The sequence below is a fragment of the Rhipicephalus microplus genome, chromosome X (genome assembly GCF_043290135.1).
Source record: "Rhipicephalus microplus isolate Deutch F79 chromosome X, USDA_Rmic, whole genome shotgun sequence".
Classification (NCBI taxonomy): Eukaryota; Metazoa; Arthropoda; class Arachnida; order Ixodida; family Ixodidae; genus Rhipicephalus; species Rhipicephalus microplus.
The window spans coordinates 261,718,994-261,738,138 of NC_134710.1; the positions used below are offsets into that span (position 1 = coordinate 261,718,994).

Genomic DNA, 19,145 nt, shown 5'->3' on the forward strand with positions numbered 1-19,145 from the left:
ATTTTTTCTTTGAAAAGTTTTTTCACTGCTAAGCATTCTTACACTGTAAAAAAACTATCATTACAGGCTGTTAATGCATGTGGATTAATACACGTGGATTAATATGTGGATTACATGTGGATTAATATACGCCTATTCGTTCATTACGAATACTTCGAAAATCTGCGATAATATACATTCGAATCAAAGCAAATTCGAATACTCAACTATTCGTTCGAATATTCGAAGCATTCGAATATTCGCACAAGTCTATCTTGCAGAAATTTATTGAAAACTAAAGTCACCCTTAACCGTCATTCAGTTTTCTTTTGCACCATCTCCTTGCGATCTATCTTTTTTTCTATTCGTCATTGTAGTAAGCTGATCAGTACGATCCCAGTCATACAGTTGGGATCGAGCCACGCACATGTTGCCTAATCTCGATTTTGTTTTGCACTGCAACTACCCCACATGTCCCTCGTTTTGCTTCAAATATTACCCACGTTCACCTGCAAGTTAGACACGTGCAGTATTTTGGAGAATGTCTGCTGCACTAAGTCCGCAAAACTGCGGCAGGCATCATGAACCAGCACTGCAATGTCAAGTAACTAGGCAGTTTATTTTAAAACAGGGCATACTCAGTGATTGAACAACTGTTTCATGTTTTTGCGCCGCTCTCGCTGCAGCTAAAAAAAAAAAAAAAAACGAGTGGGGCGCATTATGACCACTTGATAGATTAAACTCGCAATTACTAACGATATGTATCGATCGTGTAAGCAATACCGTCGGTAGCCTCAACATTGCTGAAAACATGAACGCTGACGTACGGGCCGTACCTGCAACAACGTAATAAGCCAACCGGGTTAAAGCTTGACATGCGTTTACGAGGCGTGACCAACATGCCGCGGGATCTACGGTAAAAAGTTGGCCTTGATGCTAGCGACACTGCGCCAAACAAATACGTCTTATGTGCAGTCCGTCAACGCAATTTGCCCGAGACTGTTTACTTACGGTATCAGTAGTTCGGAAGCAACCCAAAAGCAATCTGATTCGCAAAACACACCACACACACAGCTGCCCTCAGTACCGGCGCTACTGGCGAGTCCGCGGTGGCCTTGGCTGCTGAAGCGGCAACCACAAAAAAAAAAAAAAAAAAGCAAAACTTCTAACTGAACGCGGAAATGACGTTTGTGGTAGCCGCTTCCAATGAGCGCCGTAGCAGACGACATGGGCGTCTCTCTTCTCTCGCGCGTTCTCCAGCATACGGTTGTCAAACACACGATCCGCGCTGCAGCGAGCGATACTCGTGCGCACGTATCATGACACAAGTGGCAAAGAATGATACGGGGGTGCTTTATCTGGCTAAATAGCAAGACAAATTAAATAAAATTTCACAATTACATTATGTTCCGTACCGCAAACTTACCCTATCTGCAGAAAAAAAAAAAAAGCAGCCTGTCGTGGCGATTATCCGACCGATTCGCGCCGTTGCTGTCTTGCATTCAGCGGATTAAACACGAAGTGCAAACCTGCAAGTGTATTGGAGATTCACATATGAACCGTAATGAGGCTGCGAATGGCACACAGGCGCTATACAAGCGAGTGTCGTAGCACGTGTGCTCATAATCAGCACAAAAGTTTCGCTTTTCCAGCTCGTCTATCATATGGCCGTGGCAGTGCCGCCTGGCGCGTCCGAAATCGGCCCGCGCGGCTCTCCTCCCTCTCGCTGGCCCCCGTTGCGCATGCGCGAGCCGCGGTACTCTTCCCTACTTTTGGCTTCACAAAATTTGACGCAATGGCCTCTCCTAAGTTTATTCCTTCCGTCATGCTATACCTGCAGTTGAGTGTATAAAGTGTACCTGCAGCATCTTCGTAGGCGCCGCTATGTTATCTGACGAAATCATGCACAAACTAAAGAGCGCGCAGCTTTTGAGAGCCTCGTAAAAGCGCCTGGCGCAGTGCATTGTGTGTGTGTGTGTGGGGAGGGGGGGGGGGGGGGGGGGAAGACTCGCGATCTGCGAACCGCCCTATTCAAATCTTGTCATCTTTCACCATGAAAAAAAAAAAAAAAGGGCGGGGGGGGGGGGCTACCTCAGGTTTTAGCGTAGATACACATGTACTATCGGCGTCAAATGAAACCCGAACAGCGGAGCGCGTGTTTTAAGCATTAGAAACAGTATAGTGTTCGCCATCCCGCCATCACCATTGACAGGTGTGAACATGCGGTTTGGCAGCACTGCGCGATCCATCACCTAGAGTGCGTTATCTCCGTTTCTCCTCTACTTTTCGTATGGAGACAATGATGGAAATCGTGGGCGTGCCGAGCGTTTTTGATCGTATCACTCACAATTCCTTGCTTTTACTGCAGCGTCGCAGCGCAATCGGTGTCTTGGCACGATAAAACAAAAAGAAAAATATAATCGGTCTGCGGTTGATTTTTTCAACGATTGTTGTATCTCGTTCGCCAGCGCTGCTTCACCTACACCCTTCTTTCAGAGAACGACCCGAAAAGGCTTCATTTTGACTGGAAATGCCAAGTGTTTCTTCGGTAAAGCGCGCGCTAATTGTTTCACTTTACCGGCCCGAAGTGAAGCAGCGTGAAATTGCCAGCATTATGAACTGACATTTGTCTACTATAATTAGAATTTTCCAGGCATTCCATGATGACTGACTCCGTGATGACAAACCGTGCTACAATACTCGCCTTCGGCTGCAGTAGTTTAACCTCTGTACTTTTTAAAAACTTTCTTCCTTTCAAATACCATACCTGGAACACAAGCAGAAATAGTGCACTATAGGGGGATCGCGCAGTGCTGCCACACCAGATGTGCGGGCCTGTCTGTGCCAATGACTGGTGGACAGCATGCCCTATGCCATTGATAAGGCTTGTGCCACGCGCTCCGCTGTTCGCGTTTCATTTGATGCCGATAGTACACTTCATGACATTTCTGGTGCACAGTATAAGTTATGGGCATTTAGATGACGTGATGCGAGAGAATATGTAAGTAAATTCTCTTTATTTCAGAATTTTGATATGGGCAAGTTCATTTGTGGTCACATGTTTAGGAAAGAATGGCCTGTTGTGCTTACAATGTGCCTTCATACCTGCATTTCATTTAGCGCTGTTCCCCGAATGTCTTAAAGATAGGTCACATTGGCCACTTTCAATGCCCCCCCCCCCCCCCCCACAACAACAGCAAAAAAAATATCGAGCATTGGCTAACAAATAATACAAGCAACTTTTTCGTAAGTTTTTTTTTATATTCATGCTTACACACATGGTTTGGTGCCCAAAAACAAAACTCAAGCAGTGTTTATGCTGATCAAAAATATTCGCAGCTATACTCTCCCCATGAAATGGCATTTTGCCTTGCATTCGTCTGCTTATTCTACTTCGTATTTTTAGGTGAGCTGAACAGGCTTCGCTCAGAATGCAATGCAAGCAAAACTCCAAGATGACGTGCGTCTCCAAAACTGTTTCTGATATTACTGAGAAATTTGTACTGAGGCTCCCATTATTATACTTTTCCAACATGACACCAGGTGTTGCGCTTGATTACGCAAAGCCAGCAATGTGAAGAGCTTACGTGTGGGCCTTATTTACAATTTTGCACATATTTATATACCCAATGTGCTACCCGGTAGCACATTGGGCATTTATTTACTTAAACGGGGGGTGACACCAAATTTAGCGGCTATCCCAAGCCTGTTGTGGGTTTGCTCTAAATGCAAGGGCTCTCCACACGAAGAGTCGGACACAACAAATGCGTAGAATGTATTTTGATTAACTTCTAAAAGTGTAACTGAATGCTCACTCTTGCGATCTAGGTGATTGACCTCCGCCATCTCCGAAACGCATTTTGTGAACAAGGAGAGAACTAGCATGCCTGCTGTTACGAGTGTGCTGGCGTCTCTTGCAGAGACACTGTGTGTGTCCGTCAAGGACTGTGGGTGTTTCCGAAAAGACACTCGCGCCCAACAGCGGGGCTGTGTCATCCTGCATCAGCATCTCGGAGCCTATAAAAGGCACATGCATCGAGAGTCGGGCGGCTTCCTCCTCCACGTTCTGTACATATGCGTTGTAAATATCAACACCTCGTTTCCTTCTAGCTGCATTTTGCCTTGCCATTGCCTTGATGCTACTGCAGCTGGCCATGACGACCCTCAGCGCGCTTGTTTTGCTGGCGCTTGGTGTGGCAAGAGTGTATGAGAGCAGACGAAACTCAACACAATGTGCGTCACAGCATTGTGTGCTCACATGACCAAGCCACCTTTTCATCGAGTCACTGCCCAATTCGGCACAGCGATACCGAAATCGAAAATGATCCACATAAGTAGAGCAATATTGAATTAGCGAAAATACATGAATCTTGGTGTGTGTACCATGCTTCCTGGAGCTGAAGAAAACGCTTACAGCAAAGAACACGCATGCCACAAATTTGGTGGCACCACCCCTTTAAGTCTCCCATTAAAGAAACAAAAACAGTGGTTGCACATTAATGTTCGCCATTTGTGAGGAATAACCGCTTATAAGAGACCCTTTTTTCACCTTTCACAATTATTTATTACAACACCTGATACTACTTGCTATTCATGTTCAGTACTCAAAGACATAACTAAACAAGGAGGTACACTATCACTAGTTGGAAGAACATCACTGCTAGAAATGCAAGGAAGGAATGATCTTTTACATGTTTTCTATAAAGGAAAACTATTTAATTAACAATGTGCATTCTACAAGAGGTTTTTCAATGCACAAAAAATAAAGATCAGACATCATACTTTCATATATAGTTTATTTCCATATGTGTGTGGGCAGCTTACAGTTCATTTCTGAAGTACTGTTGCAATGCCTAGTCAACACTAGAAATAATGAAGGCCGTTGAATACAGGTACTCACATTGTTCACACTGCAGTAACTTGGAAGAATTTCAGTTTGGGACAATGGCAGCTCCCTCACCAGCTGACAACATAGTGTCTACAATTTACAGACAGTTTCCAAGTAGACAATATTGTTGCAGAAGACTGAGGCGCAAAAAACATAACATTCGTTAGTGCCTTGTTCATGATGCATGCACAGCCAACAAACATCGCACAGCATCATGAGCAAGGCACTAAGTTATCCAAAAAATGCATTTCTGTTGCGTACGACACAATAGATGTATCACCTATACAATCGGGCCCTTTCTTTTTGATAAAAAAGAAAGGGCTTGAAAGAAAGGGCCCGAAAAAGAAAGAGAGAGCGGGTTAAGCCTGAGGGGGTCCCGTATATACACCGTGTGAGCCATAACCTCAAGAAGGTGGCTTCCCGTTATGGTGTTCCGGTTGTTTTTTCAGCTCCCAACAAACTTGCTCAATTGTGCCCACGTATCACATGTGATGAGCAAAGGGGCTGCCAGAAGCAACACACAAGACTTTTTAGGCACTGTGCACAAGGCGTGGTATATGGGACTCCCCTAGGCTGTGGCAAGTTCTATATCCGTCAAACAAGCCGTTGCATTAATGACAGACTGAGGGAGCATGCCAATAGTTTACGCAAAAGTGAGCATGCGCATCTTCCAGCCCACTGTAAAGCCTGCGGATGTGTGCCATTGTTTGAAAGGACGGTGATTCTTGGTAGGAGCAAAAAACAAACTGCTAGAGAGCTCTTGGAAGCCTATTTTATCAAAAAGAAAGGGCCCGATTGTATCAGTGATACATCTATTGTGTTGTACGCAACAGAAATGCATTTTTTGGATAACTTAGTGCCTTGTTCATGACGCTGTGCGATGTTTGTTGGCTGTGCACGCATGCGCGGTTTTGTCTTCTTTCCAGTGCGTTTCCTAGATGGTCATTAAACAGTTGGTAGTTGGCGCTGTTCTGTCTTCTCTCCTGCTCTTCCTGTTTCACGCTATGTTTTTTGCACCTCAGTCTTCTGCACCAAGTATGCACCAACTAGCCCAAAAAACAAGTCCTTCTGGAACACCTATTGTGCAGACATTTGCACACAGGGGCATCTGACAAATGCATTTTCCTGAATGAAAGTTCATACAGTGCGGTAGGTTGGAGTTCTTGAAAATGACATTTGCTTGCAGAGGAACCAACAGTCTCATTCAGCACAGCAGGCTTTCTCAACATGATTACAGAGAGTGAACAACCAACACTGTTACAACAATTACCCCCTTTTCCAATCCAAAGAAAAAAAAAAAGAAAACACAGTCCATCTTGTTCACTGGCAGGTGCTATATTGAACATGAAGAAACAGCATTTGTTCTAACATGAACTGCTCACTTCATGCAACAATTGTGTAACAAGGAGTAAACACTAAACAGATACAGTCTGCACTAGTTTGGCTGCATGAAAAGATGACCACTAGTAAAGTTCTGGCTTGCTTGTTCTGCTAAAAAATATACTTTATATGAAGCATGAACAATTTTACTGAGCTCCTAGATGCGACTGGGTTATATTTTTATATATTTATAATATATATACGAGACGCCTGTATGAAATGGACACTAAGTGAATTTTTTAATAAACACAATTCATGGCTATTACAACACACAGGGACATTGGAACATGAATGCCTCCCAGGCTGATACGTACACACGCATGTATTTAGGTATATATTGTATACACACACACACATACACACAAGCATGCACACTGGCAAACACAGAGTGCCCTCACATGACAAAACATTGGTCTGATGCAGAGCCTCCATCAGGCTGAAGGAAACTTGCACCAACTCTTGGCCATAGCTGCAATACCTGTTCAATGCTCAGCTACTCTACCGACACTACATGTTTTTAATTTGCTGAATGTTTTCCTTCTTTATGTTTTTGTCATAAAACAAGCTCGTATATGCATTTGAAAATTCCTAGAACATGAAACATGCTAAGCACTCACAGCCAAGAACAACCTTGCACAGCAAGTCAACAAAAAATCTGGAAGTTCTTGGATACATCCAAGTGCCCAGCTGATTGAACACTTTGCAAGGAAGTTGCTTGGAAGTGAGAGATCGTCACTCTACTTGCAACAAGATTTTCTGCCGCCAATAGTTCAGAAGACTTGGGCTTTACTTAATATCCTCACTTCAACTTTAATGAGCACTAGGCCTCTAATACAAATTATAGCCTAATTTGTTGGCTGTCTCAACTTGGTGTAAAAGTAAGCACCTTCACAAGTATAATTAAATGCATTTAAAGTTCAACCATCTGATGCAGACAGAGCTGGCATGCTTGCACGACAGGTTTTTATACCAGTTACTTAAAGACAGTTTCAAGATCACAAGCGTTGTACCCCAAAAAACTTCCGGTCACCTCATTTACCAGCTCCTAATGTCAAAACTGAAAGCAAGTTTTCAAGTTCTTTTCAAAGGTAAGGATAATCTCTCTTTCGTTTATCACATACAAGGAACGTGCATAAAGTACAAGAAATTATTTCAAAATTTATATGTAGCTCAAAAAAAACACTTATTTCAATACATTTTGTCAAATAAGAAAAGGAAACTGTTGAAAATCAGCGGGCTATTTTCTAAAGCTTTTGTTGTCCACTGATGCTATTGAAGCACATCGGTGGAGAAAACCGGATGTCTTCAAGGGCCCGTGTTTGTAAACATTTAAAGGGGTCAATATGATCTGATTGGCAATACATACATGTTTCAAAGCCTTCATTTTGCCTTCCAAATGGAGAACAAAGTTATGCCAACATAATACAGAATTTTCAATTATATTTTATCACCTGCAGTCAAAACTTTAGTTGCAGTAGCTGATCAGGAAGTAATTGAGATGCTCAAGCCTTTGGTGGGCAAAACAAAAATTAATAACTGGAAACAACGATGCTATTCTTTAGAACGAGCGAGTTAAACTGGTTGGCAGGAATTTATGTTAGAAAAGAGGCAAGGCATGCAAAAATGGACACAAATAGACATGTTGAACATTCAATTCACTTCACTTGTGTTTTGTGTCTTCACATTTCTTCTTTCTAACATTAAAACCTTGGTCGTGCAGTGCTATTTTTCAAGAAAATTGTCAAGTGCATCAAAAATTGGCCTGCAAAAAAAATGTATATATGAATACTCGAGAGAGAAATGTCCTTTTTCATCCAAAGATAACTTGCCTTGTACTGAGAAGAGATGAAGCAGTAATATTTGTTAGCTGCACAGACATGAGCTAACAAAACAAAACGAGTTTATATAAAAAAGCAGTCGTACGATCTTGCATTGTAAAATGTTTTACTGACATGCTCCAAATTTTCAGTGTGGTGTAATGGATTAGCTCATTAAAAAAACACCCTTGAGGGTTATGAACTGCATATGGCATCATTGTGCTGAACATTAAAAAAGCATATATCGACACACACCAAGTGAATGTAAGCCAATTATTGAAGCCACAGCTTTTATTTAATTTTTGCAACTACCTGAACATTATATACATTAATTGCAGTAGTGTTGGTCACTCCCTGGTATCAAGCCCATTGTTGACTGCTTTGCAGTGGTCTTAAGTGATTTGTGGAATTTTCCATTAACAGCTACTTCATTAAGCACTGTTAACTAAATGTGCACCTGTGTGTTGTGTGTGCGACTCATAAATGCAAATTTGACAACACCCACCCTGACCTTCCATATTTATAATAGTTTTCACAAGACATTTAAGTACACTGAAGGACAGATAGCCACACCTTTCAGGTCTCAACTTGCAGAAAAAACACAGATGGCTGGCATATATGCACTTTATCATGCAGCAGGCGTCTTACATCACCAAGAGATGAGAGAAGTGTGTCAGACGACGCCTTCCCAATGGGACGCTTCACAAACCATAAAAGACAAGCAGTTCAGGTACCTGCTGAAGCATGCCTGGCAAGGCTGCCTCAAAGACTCTATAAGGCAGGAGATTCTGCCCTAGGGCTCAGAACTACAAGCCAGACGTGCTATTGGAGGCCTGCACTTCACCAGCATTATACCGTCTCCATTTCACAAGCTGCAAAGCACATTTCTCTTTGCTGGTTTTATGCAGTAGTTGAGGGTTTCGATTTCGAAAGTCAATGTCCACAAAGCACAAATGCCAACATTAACACACTGTACAATGATCATCGCCGTGTAGCAAAACCTTTCACATGGCGTACAGGTAGAAAAACAAACAAGGCCCTGTGCCAACAAGATCTCACGCACAAAGAAGCAAGCCAATGCTTTAAAAAAAATGTAGCTGCTGAAGTAGAAATACCCTTCTATAAAGCTTCACTGTTTCACAAAAGAAACAAGACATTTGGTTCTTCAAAGTTGCTGCCTTCTTTAAAGACATTATAACACGTCATACTGCGTGTTGAAACAGTGCCAAATTAATAGGCATTAGCCTCCCACATTGTCACCTGCTAAGCTTGGGGACATAAAAGTGATCCTCAACATTGAAAGCCATATTTCAATGGGGACCGAATTCAGGAACAACAGTGCAATTATATTTAATACGAATAAAATAAGTCTCCAGCCACTTTTAGTCCAATGTTCCTAATGTTAAAATTAAAAACTAAAAATAAATCTGATGTTTCGAGACTGATTCGATCCTTTCTTCAAGGGTGACTTAGTTTTTGATGTTAAAATTATAAACTTAGGACTAAAAGTGGCCAGAGAGTTTATTTTATTCATATGAATTTTTACCCACTCAGACAAATCTCTGTCGAATATGTTCACCGTTACATTATACTTAAGTGTGCAATGAAGAAGCCCAGGCAGTAAAAAGTAATCCAGAGCAACCCACTATGGCATGCCTCATCATAATACAATGGTTACCACGTTTAAAACCTCAGAATGTGTCAAAACCGATTCAAAACTTACAAATCTATATCCAATGAGAGAAAAATATAATGCAATACGAGATCCAACTCTAGAAAGGTGATGGCAAATGAATGTGGTTTCCCGTGCCGTAACAATAAGACTACGAGGCACACCATGGTGGGGGACTCCAGATTACTTTTGACCGCTTTGGATTCTCTTAATGAGCATTTAAACATAAGCACACAAGTGTTCTTGTATTTTGCCCCAATTGAAGTTTGACTTCCACAACCGAGAATTTAACTCTCATCCTTGACTTTCACAGCACAACGCCTTACCTACTAAGCTACCATAGCAGGTAATGGCAAATAAATGCAAGTGGCTACAGTATGTATAAAATGTGAAATCATGCAAGTTATTTCAAACAAGACTACACATTTCTGCACCTTCAGTAACTTTTGAAAGCACTAAAGTTGGTCAAGATACTTCAAAGTAGCATTTTTGTTTTCTTTCCTTTGCATTTGATGTAGGCAGTCACGAGAAGCTTATCTGTCATCGAGAGACTCAATGCCATTAGCTTTTCAGAACTGCTCACCCTAACGAACAGGCACTGAAGTGCAGGGGGTTTTGGCATTAATGCAAGGAAGATTAGTGCCTATACAACTGGGCTCCAAAAGCCTGTTTACCCTTACTTTGGCAGCAAGACAAAAATAAAGTTTTTTTATTCAGCCTTTCTTCCCCTTCCAGAACAATGCTTTGTTTTCTAATAGCAGCACAACAGTGTTAATAAATGTTCCCTGATTGCTTTCTTTTCTGATGAAATAAACTTCCAAGTAAAAATGATTTTAGCTGCCTGTGAATCAGTAATATCCAATTGGATATTTAGGTTTTCAGATAAACGGCTCATCTGAGATTCAATTAGAAAGATGCACACTTATTCACTGAGTGACTCTTTTAGCTTGCATTGTTTCGACATTAGAACACCCAACACTGTAGCATTAAGCTGAAGAACATTGAAGCTTTAGGCTTCTTATAATATCAAATTTGTCTTTGTAACAAGAGCTAAAGCTTTTGTGTGTGAGAAAACAATGACACGAAATATCAGTGGCACCACATAATGTGGGCTACGGCATCTATCATGTGACGCCAGCACTGGATTATTTTCAGAGAATAACACACAGGAAAGTTACATGAAGTTCTCATCAACTTGATATTTCTGGCATGTGTTCTTAAAAATGAGCAGACGATATAACTTTGGCAGAGATTTGCTATTCAACAAAGCAATATAATGGCACACAAAAAATAATGAGACTTCCAGACAAATGATCTACACAGCTAATTTTTTCCTTAGTAAGCTTCAAGAAGAGGCTTAGTTTCTGGATTAATGTCAAAGGAGAACGTAGCCTTCTCTAAAATAGCCCAATTAGATATGCTCTGATGGTACCTCTTATGTTACACCATTGTATGAAGCATTGACTCTCCACTTGTTCAGGTAGCAGCAGTAATGCTGATCACAAAAAACTCTGCATCATTACTGAGGCTTTGCTACACTAGCACACCACATTAATGTATTTGAATGAACAAACTACAGCTGTACCCCTAACAGGCAGAAATAGCTTGAGAATAATTTTTTTCATCTTTTAGGAACTAATGCACAATGGGGGACATAAGACTGAATTTGTATATAGAAAATACACACTTCAAAATTTTGTCTTACAGATGAAAAAAAATCAATACAATGCATAAAACTAACTGAAGATGCTTTTCAGGTCACACAGTAATGAGATCATGAGCAAAGTCAACGAAAATGGGCATACCGGTATAGCTTCTTTTTTTTTCAGTCTCGACTACTGGGCAAAGTTAAGCAGGTGTGTAAAGCTACGACACCACTGTTGGCATTTGGCACCTCAACAGGAATCCCGTTTCCCTTCCCTATCATGCTGCCATTCTGCCACCTTTAGCCTCAGCTCTATGTATGAAAATGAAGACATGCTGACTCAGGGGTGCAACAGTCAAAATAGAATCAGGAGCAACTTTTGGAGCAGCAAAATATTACTTTTAGAGCACTAAAATGCAAGGTTGGAGCAGGTTGCGGGAGAAAAAAACAAATTTTTTTTTTATCACGAAAGACTAAATTTGGAGCATTGTAAAAAAGAAGGCTCACATTTAGAAAAAAATATATATGTAGAAACTATTTAACATCCCCTAAATCGTGCACCATAAACATGAGCACTGTTATTTCAATAAAAGTAGTATTTTGACCCACCCCACTGAGCAAACAATGATACAGTCAAAATTATTTTTCGTAGCATCTGTCGAGTCCTTTGATGGACTCGGCGAATTTAAATGTGCATCTGCCAAGCTGGTGACCTTGAAATTCAGGTGATTTGTTAAACTGAGGAGTAGGGGTGGCAAAAAAAAAAAGCAGCGCAGAAGGAGGACAGAAGTGTCCTAGACTGCTCCAAATTATTACCAGTATTTTTTCCAGAGGTCAGAGATCATACTAGTACTCACAATTGTGCGGTGTATGGATGCACACGTAACTGAAAATGTGCAGTGTCTCGTGACTAATGCTAACAGCCCCTTCCAAATTATAATATGCTTTCCCGCAGCTTACCGGTGTACTGCGGCGAAGGCAGCTTAAGCAGCATTCTCCACGGGTTAGAATGCCAACAAATTGTCAAACCCCGCTACGACACACACACGTCCCCCCCCCCCCCCCCTTCACGATGGGGTTAGATTTAGGGCACAACTTCTCAGCTCGCTTTTCAGGTGCGTTCTATCACCCGATATATATAGTCAGAACTACACAGCTAACGCAACTTTGAAAGAAAAATGTTTCATGTGCCGTTGGTACAGCGACAAACATGGTTGCCAGCAATGCCAGCGTTTACAGCATGTCAACTGTTTGCGCGTGGAAAATGCAGCATTCACTTCCAGCTATAGTTGCTAACATGCCATAGCTCTATCTCTCGTTAAAATTAGCGCACTTGCAAAAATGTTGAGGTTGGTAGAGCATTTTGGCACAGCGTGGCACAATTCCAGTGAATTTCATGGTTTTGGCACAACAATACAGAATTGTATCAAATTATCGCAATCGGCGCAGCTGTTGCACCCCTGCTGACTACATATCCCATGTGAGCAAAGGAGCTTCCAATATGTCAGCTTCCCTAGCTACATGTCAAATATGAAGCTAAATTTGCCAACAAAAGCCCACAATTTCTGACAAATGAAAATACGCTTGCTAAAGAAAGCTGGTTGTGTGGTACAGCCTCTTGTATCTCATAGTACTTCTTATGCATTTGAGCCTATGAAAGAAAGCGAATACACATGAAAAAAGCCATCTGCCAAACCAGAAAGTACAAAAAAGCATATTTCCAACAAGAAAGCATTTATCAAATACTAAACTGGCCCCCAAAAAAAGCTAGTATTCCAAAGTTTATGCACCACCTGTTTAGCCGCACTGTTTAGCCAGGCAGCCTAGTCTACTGGCACTATTTGTACACAGCAGCTTGAATACGGAATGTTTTCTCCAGAGAAAATTTGCTACAAACAAGATTGTTGGTGCTAAAATGTTTCACTCTTGTGCAAGATACTACACACAAGGTCACACCATAACTAGCACAAAAGTATTACTGGAGTAGGGGAAATTCCTCAGCTTCATCAGTGACAAGATGTCCGAACCTCTAGGAAAATCACAAATACATATTGCCAATGCTTCATAGGAATGTGTTAACTGTGCTACTAGGCTGTGGTGTGGGTCTCACTGATTTTCTGTGCGTTGTCGAGGATGTCTGGCAAAAGTACATTTACCTGGAAAAAGTTTTGGTCAGCTCCATTGGTCAAGTTTCTGAAGTCCTTAACAAACTACCCAAAGCATTCCCACCACACCCAGATGTGCAACAAATTTAAATAGAGATCGCATGCACTGTGCACAATCTGAAAGACAAGTTCAGACCAAACATTTGATATTCAAGCAAAAATCTTTGTCAAAAGCAAGAAGACCACAAATCAGATGACTTTAGCAGTTTTTGAGTTACATAGAAGGGCTCTTGTAGTATTCACGGCACCCTCGAAGCTCCAGAGTTGTGAACTATCCTTCCTCCCTACACAGCCAAAGCACCACACACCACATTACATGCCCTGATTAAGGTTCTCATCACATGCATTGTGGCCTGCAAACTTGTGGCAAAGGGTACAGGAAATTTAGAAGTAAAAGCCTGTTAACGCACTACTCACACAGCCACAATGCATGTGCCAGGACACCTGCCGCATCCAAGCAGAAGGTGAAAGAGCGTCACCGATTCGCTGATTTGCTCCCCACTTGGGTGTGGCAGGTGTCCCCAACGTGTGTTACGGCTGAGTGGGTAGCGCGTGGACTGGCCCTAATACGCACTAAAAAGAAAACAGACATCACAGCATAAATGCATTATATACGTAGCCAAATCATATAGCTGTAGCAATAAAAAGTTTTTTACAGTGACATAAAAAGCTACAAAAATTCCAAATAACCATGTGGCATTGGCCAGAGCACTAGGGATCGCATGGTTTATTAAATAACACACCTGCGACATCATCACATCAGCATATCACTATAGCAGTAGCCAATCTAGTAATGAGAACTACATATAGCACTCAAAAGTGTTTTATATCAATGACGCACTTTGATAAACAATTCGTAGGCTAATACGCAGCATGTAACGAAAATCGAATGGTAATGCCTGAATCAGTATGACATAACTATACATCATACATTTTACTAAAATAGCTAATTCATTATCTACACAAATAAAATGGTACTAAAATTTTCTTCAGTCGAAAAGAAAATTCAGAACACTTTGTGCTCTGCTAGGAAAATAAACAAAAAGGAGTTGTACCATTTCACACAGACATGGCGAAATGATAGGTATACATTCGAAGACGAAACACCTGAATCATTATTAATGCGCACCACTTCTGTTTCACAGAAAAAAAAAAGCAACACCTTTGCCAGCATGCATTTGCAACCATAATCCATACGGTCATTGCATCAAGGTGTGATGCCATTGATGAATGCTCACACTTGACGGCCCTCCAACTGGTACTATGAAAATAACCTGGCTACGCCATAATTACTTTAAGCAACCAGCAATTATAACTCATACTGCCCAGTGGATAATATGAAGAGTTAACAAGCTGGTTTCTATACACAACTCCAATACCACACAAAGATGAGGACCTCGAGCTCAAGAATGGGAGCTATTACTAGGGCTTACAAAATAAGTGAGAACAGAAAAATGTGAACACAAGTTAACGCATTTCTTCCTCTTCACATGTCTTGAGCACAACAAGCACACACACTAACAGTGTTCTGTAGAGATGCCTGCCTGAAAAGTTTTGGATATCAATCCTATATTTATTTCCTTCAGTGAAACGAATGGCTTCAGACAAACTTAATGTTAATTTTTTTTAACAGCCCTAGAGTTGTCACCTGCCAAGTAAATTGAACTTGCTGCTCAGAAAGAGTTATAACTCGTGTAATAAAAAAATTAACATTTTGAAGCAGTTTTTGAGTCAAAATGTGAGAACTTCTTAGCCACCAGCAGCATCACAGTGGTTGTCACTGCCATTCTTACCTTAAACTAAAATTGCTGAGGAATCATAGTTGTAAAGTGATATATAAATTCCATTTAAATGAACATTATTTATGAGTATTATAGAACCTATCTTCCAAGCATGGTTGATGAAGGAATTACTTTTCAACAAATTGACACCTTCTGAATATCACACAACAGCTGGCAAAATCAATCTACATCTTCCCACTAACCACTAAGAAAGTGCTGTATTTCTGCATGCTGGCTGCCACAGCGAAGTGGCTGTTCTTTTTTGTTTTTGTTTTTTTCACGAGGATATCAGCGACATCAGCTGTACTCCAAACATCAGCATAATATCAATACAGGCAAGTTCTCCAGAGGTTGACACTGACTGCCTGAATTTTTTTTTATTAGCGTACCTGCTGGATGGAAACAACCAGGTTAGCCAAATTCTGCATGACCAAAAATGGCTGTCAATAACTCAAGCAACATCTTTAGCATATTCTAACCAAGGCCACTTTTGCAAGGTAACAGCGTATGTACAAACACTGTAGACCTTGTAATTATAGTGCTGTCATACAGCATAACTTCATTGACATCTTTTACAGCATGCAATTTCACGTAGGAACGCATAAATTAGTCAGCGAAATGTGTAAATGCTGAGCTGGACTACCACTGTGCACAACCAAAGATGGCAGAAAGTATCGGCAACTGTAGCATTCCAAATCTAGATAAGTAAAATAAAATAAAGCTGCATTAATCTGGTGACATAGTACAGTGAAACATTTTCAAATTAAATCTACAATCACTGCTGCACTGCTCTATGTTATCAATACATTTCATATGCTATGGACAAGACTCAATAAAATGAAATGAGTTTTATACACGGACAGTTGAAACTCAGTCAAACTATATACTAGGAGTCTTTGGTGGCACCAACTTTACGATTTCTTCCTGCCAGGTCTTTTGACCACAACTGCCCTTTGTTAGCTCAAATTTATGTGGACATGATTAGGAGGAAGCCTGTCAGGAATTTATTAGAGGCCTCACAAGCGTGGCTACTCTAGAGCACACAAATCGTGCTTCTTGTGAGCAAGACCCTCTGACCAGCAACATGCGCTGCCTTCACTGCTTGGACTTGGAGTGGCGGCTTCCCCGGAGGGCCGATTTGAGACTACCCTTGAGGCTGGCCCGGACGGGGGCAGACGAAGTGGTTGGGGCGGCATCAGGGGGCCGGAAGGAGGTGCGCTGGTCCTCTATGCGGCCTGCCTGCACACGCAGGATGAGCGAGTAAAAGTCCTCGTCAGGCACTGTTGGTGCCGATCGTGAGCTGGGCACCACAGGAGCGCTTGGGGCACGCTGCAGAGTGGGCATGCTGCTGCGCTGGTCCTCCAGCCGGCTGCCCTGTAATGCAAATGTTTATACCATACATGACTGTCGAGGTGCTAGAGAGCAAAGCCAACTGAAGAGTCAAATGATTAGGCCTTTTGCACACCAACTGTCACCAATGTACACCTGTAAGCACCTAATCAAATAACATCTTTATCACTGAGCGAGAAGAGATTATGAGGGTTTCTCATGCATTACAGCTACATTAATAAAGCGAACAATGGAGATGAATAAAGCATAAGAAATTTTCACTGCTATGTTTTATGTTTAATTGAGGTGCGGAAATTTAAGGCGGGAACCAAGCCCATCATACCTTGAACACTGTAAGTGCGGCGGTTTACCTATCAAAGTGTGGCCATCTTTCCATATGCTTTTCTGAATATTTGCACATGTATACTACAGAGGTTCTCAAATCTTGATTGAATAGCTTCACCAGCTTTCCCAGAGTGATGCGCAACTCCTCCTTTTCAACCGACATCCTTGCACACAGACTGGTTGATTGATTGATTGATTTGTAGGGTATAACGTCCCAAAACCACTATTTGATTATGAGAGACGCCGTAGTGGAGGGCTCCGGAAATTTTGACCACCTGGGTTTCTTTAACGTGCACCCAAATCTGAGTACACGGGCCTACAACATTTCCGCCTCCATCGGAAATACAGCCGCCACAGCCGGGATTTGATCCCGCGACCTGCGGGTCAGCAGCCGCAGCCACTAGACCACCGTGGCGGGGCAGCACACAGACTGGCTCTGAGAGCTCATTAAAGCATACACAGAACAGGAAGGGATGAGGCCTAAACACCATATTCATCCAGAGCCTGTCAATAAGAATAACTATGTGCTCCGACATATGCATGCGGTCCCCAATAATTTAGATTTAAGTGTGTTACCTTTGTTATTAGTAGGGCAACCAACATTATTGATGAAAAACTCAGGACAATATACAGACAATGTCTTCCACTGCAATGTAACACAGCATGCCCAGTCCATAAGACTACTACTACCCTATGCTGTTCTCATTATTTAAGTGTTAAACAGACGAAAGTTATTTATTTGATGTTTTTCTCAAGCAAATGTCAAGTCACACGCATGACAATATGATCTATATCAGTGGTTCTCAAATGGTGGTCAGCGGACCCTAGGGGGTCCGCAAAACCGTTTCTATGATCCGCGAAACCCTCACCCACACTTTTCTTTAAGCGTGACTATGTCACGAATTGATGAACTGTCCAAAATGAAGTGATGTGGAAAGTTTATTTGATGTTTTTTTGGTAGCAATAAAAGGTAGGCTTGGGCGAATATTTTAATAATAATATTCAAACAAATAGTAGAGAATTCGCTTTAATTCAAATTTAAATTATTGAAAATTTCGAAGTATTCGCAATGAACGAATAGGTGTATATTGATCCGCATGTAACGGCTTGTAAAGGTGGTTTTGCTGCAGTGTCGGAGTGCTAAGCCGTGAAAGCCGCCATCCAGGGGAAATCCGCTTTGCCGCGAAGCTTCTGCAAATTTAAAGGGGCCCTGCAACACTTTTTGAGCATAGTCAGAAAACACTCCCGATCGGTAGTCAAGGCTTCCGAGAACATGTGAGCCAAATATATGGCGCAGCACGCGACCTGCGATTCACAGTAAATTTTCAAAGCCTGCTGAAAATCGCTTTATTCTCTCGGCAAATGACACCATGAGCTCAGAAATTACTCGTCACAGCTATTGCATCAGCCATTGGCTGATTTAACATGTCGTGCTTGGTCTTCACAGGAGCCGCAGCGGGAGGCCGTGTGTCCAGGCGTGCCGGCACGATCACACTGAAAAGCCGCCTATTCTAAGAAAAAAAGAGGTGCTCAAGGTCACGAGGTGCGTGTGCCGTATTTTCTTTCGCCGTGCCATTCCTCCCTGCTTAGCTTCCAGCTATTTCATTGGGACGAAAAGAGAGAATTAAACTGCAGTGTGCGACTAAGTTTCGGAACTCCGCCGCTTATACTTGAACTGTTTTGAAAAAATTTGCAGCGGTAAATTTTTAAGGCAACAAGCTTCTTTACTGGCTCCATGGCTACTTGAAAAAGTGTTGCAGGGCCCCTTTAAATGAACATGCTACCCTCAAATCAATTCATCATTTTACTAAGCTTAAAAGCTTGTTATGACAACTTATATGCTCTAAGTATAATAAAATTTAAAATATTACCTATTTTACAGGTTATCACTCGCATCCTACTGAAACTGATATCCCCTACTACTGAAAGTTATTTTGAGTTCCTGTGAATGAAAAGAAAATGACATTTGCATAGAGGCCTTATTTCAATATAAAAATATATTGTGCTGGTTAGTTAGGTCATGGTAAATATGCCCATTTTTCTTTGTATGTCATATATACTATTCAAATTTGATTCAAAATTATTAGACCAAAATCACTATTCGCTTCGAATTCATTTCGAACCTAAAATTCACTATTTGCACA

The 19,145-nt window shown here is 41.5% G+C and overlaps 1 protein-coding gene across 1 annotated transcript in view; it reads right to left on the minus strand.

Annotated features, from left to right (window-relative positions):
- Positions 1 to 4,758: 4,758 nt before the first annotated feature.
- Positions 4,759 to 19,145, minus strand: part of LOC119161569 (uncharacterized) — a 90,120-nt gene continuing 75,733 nt past the window's right edge. Inside the window, exon 12 of the mRNA XM_037414109.2 lies at positions 4,759 to 16,701. Within this exon, the coding sequence (XP_037270006.1) occupies positions 16,423 to 16,701 (279 nt within the window). The 3' untranslated portion in view covers positions 4,759 to 16,422. The remainder of the gene's footprint in view (positions 16,702 to 19,145) is intronic.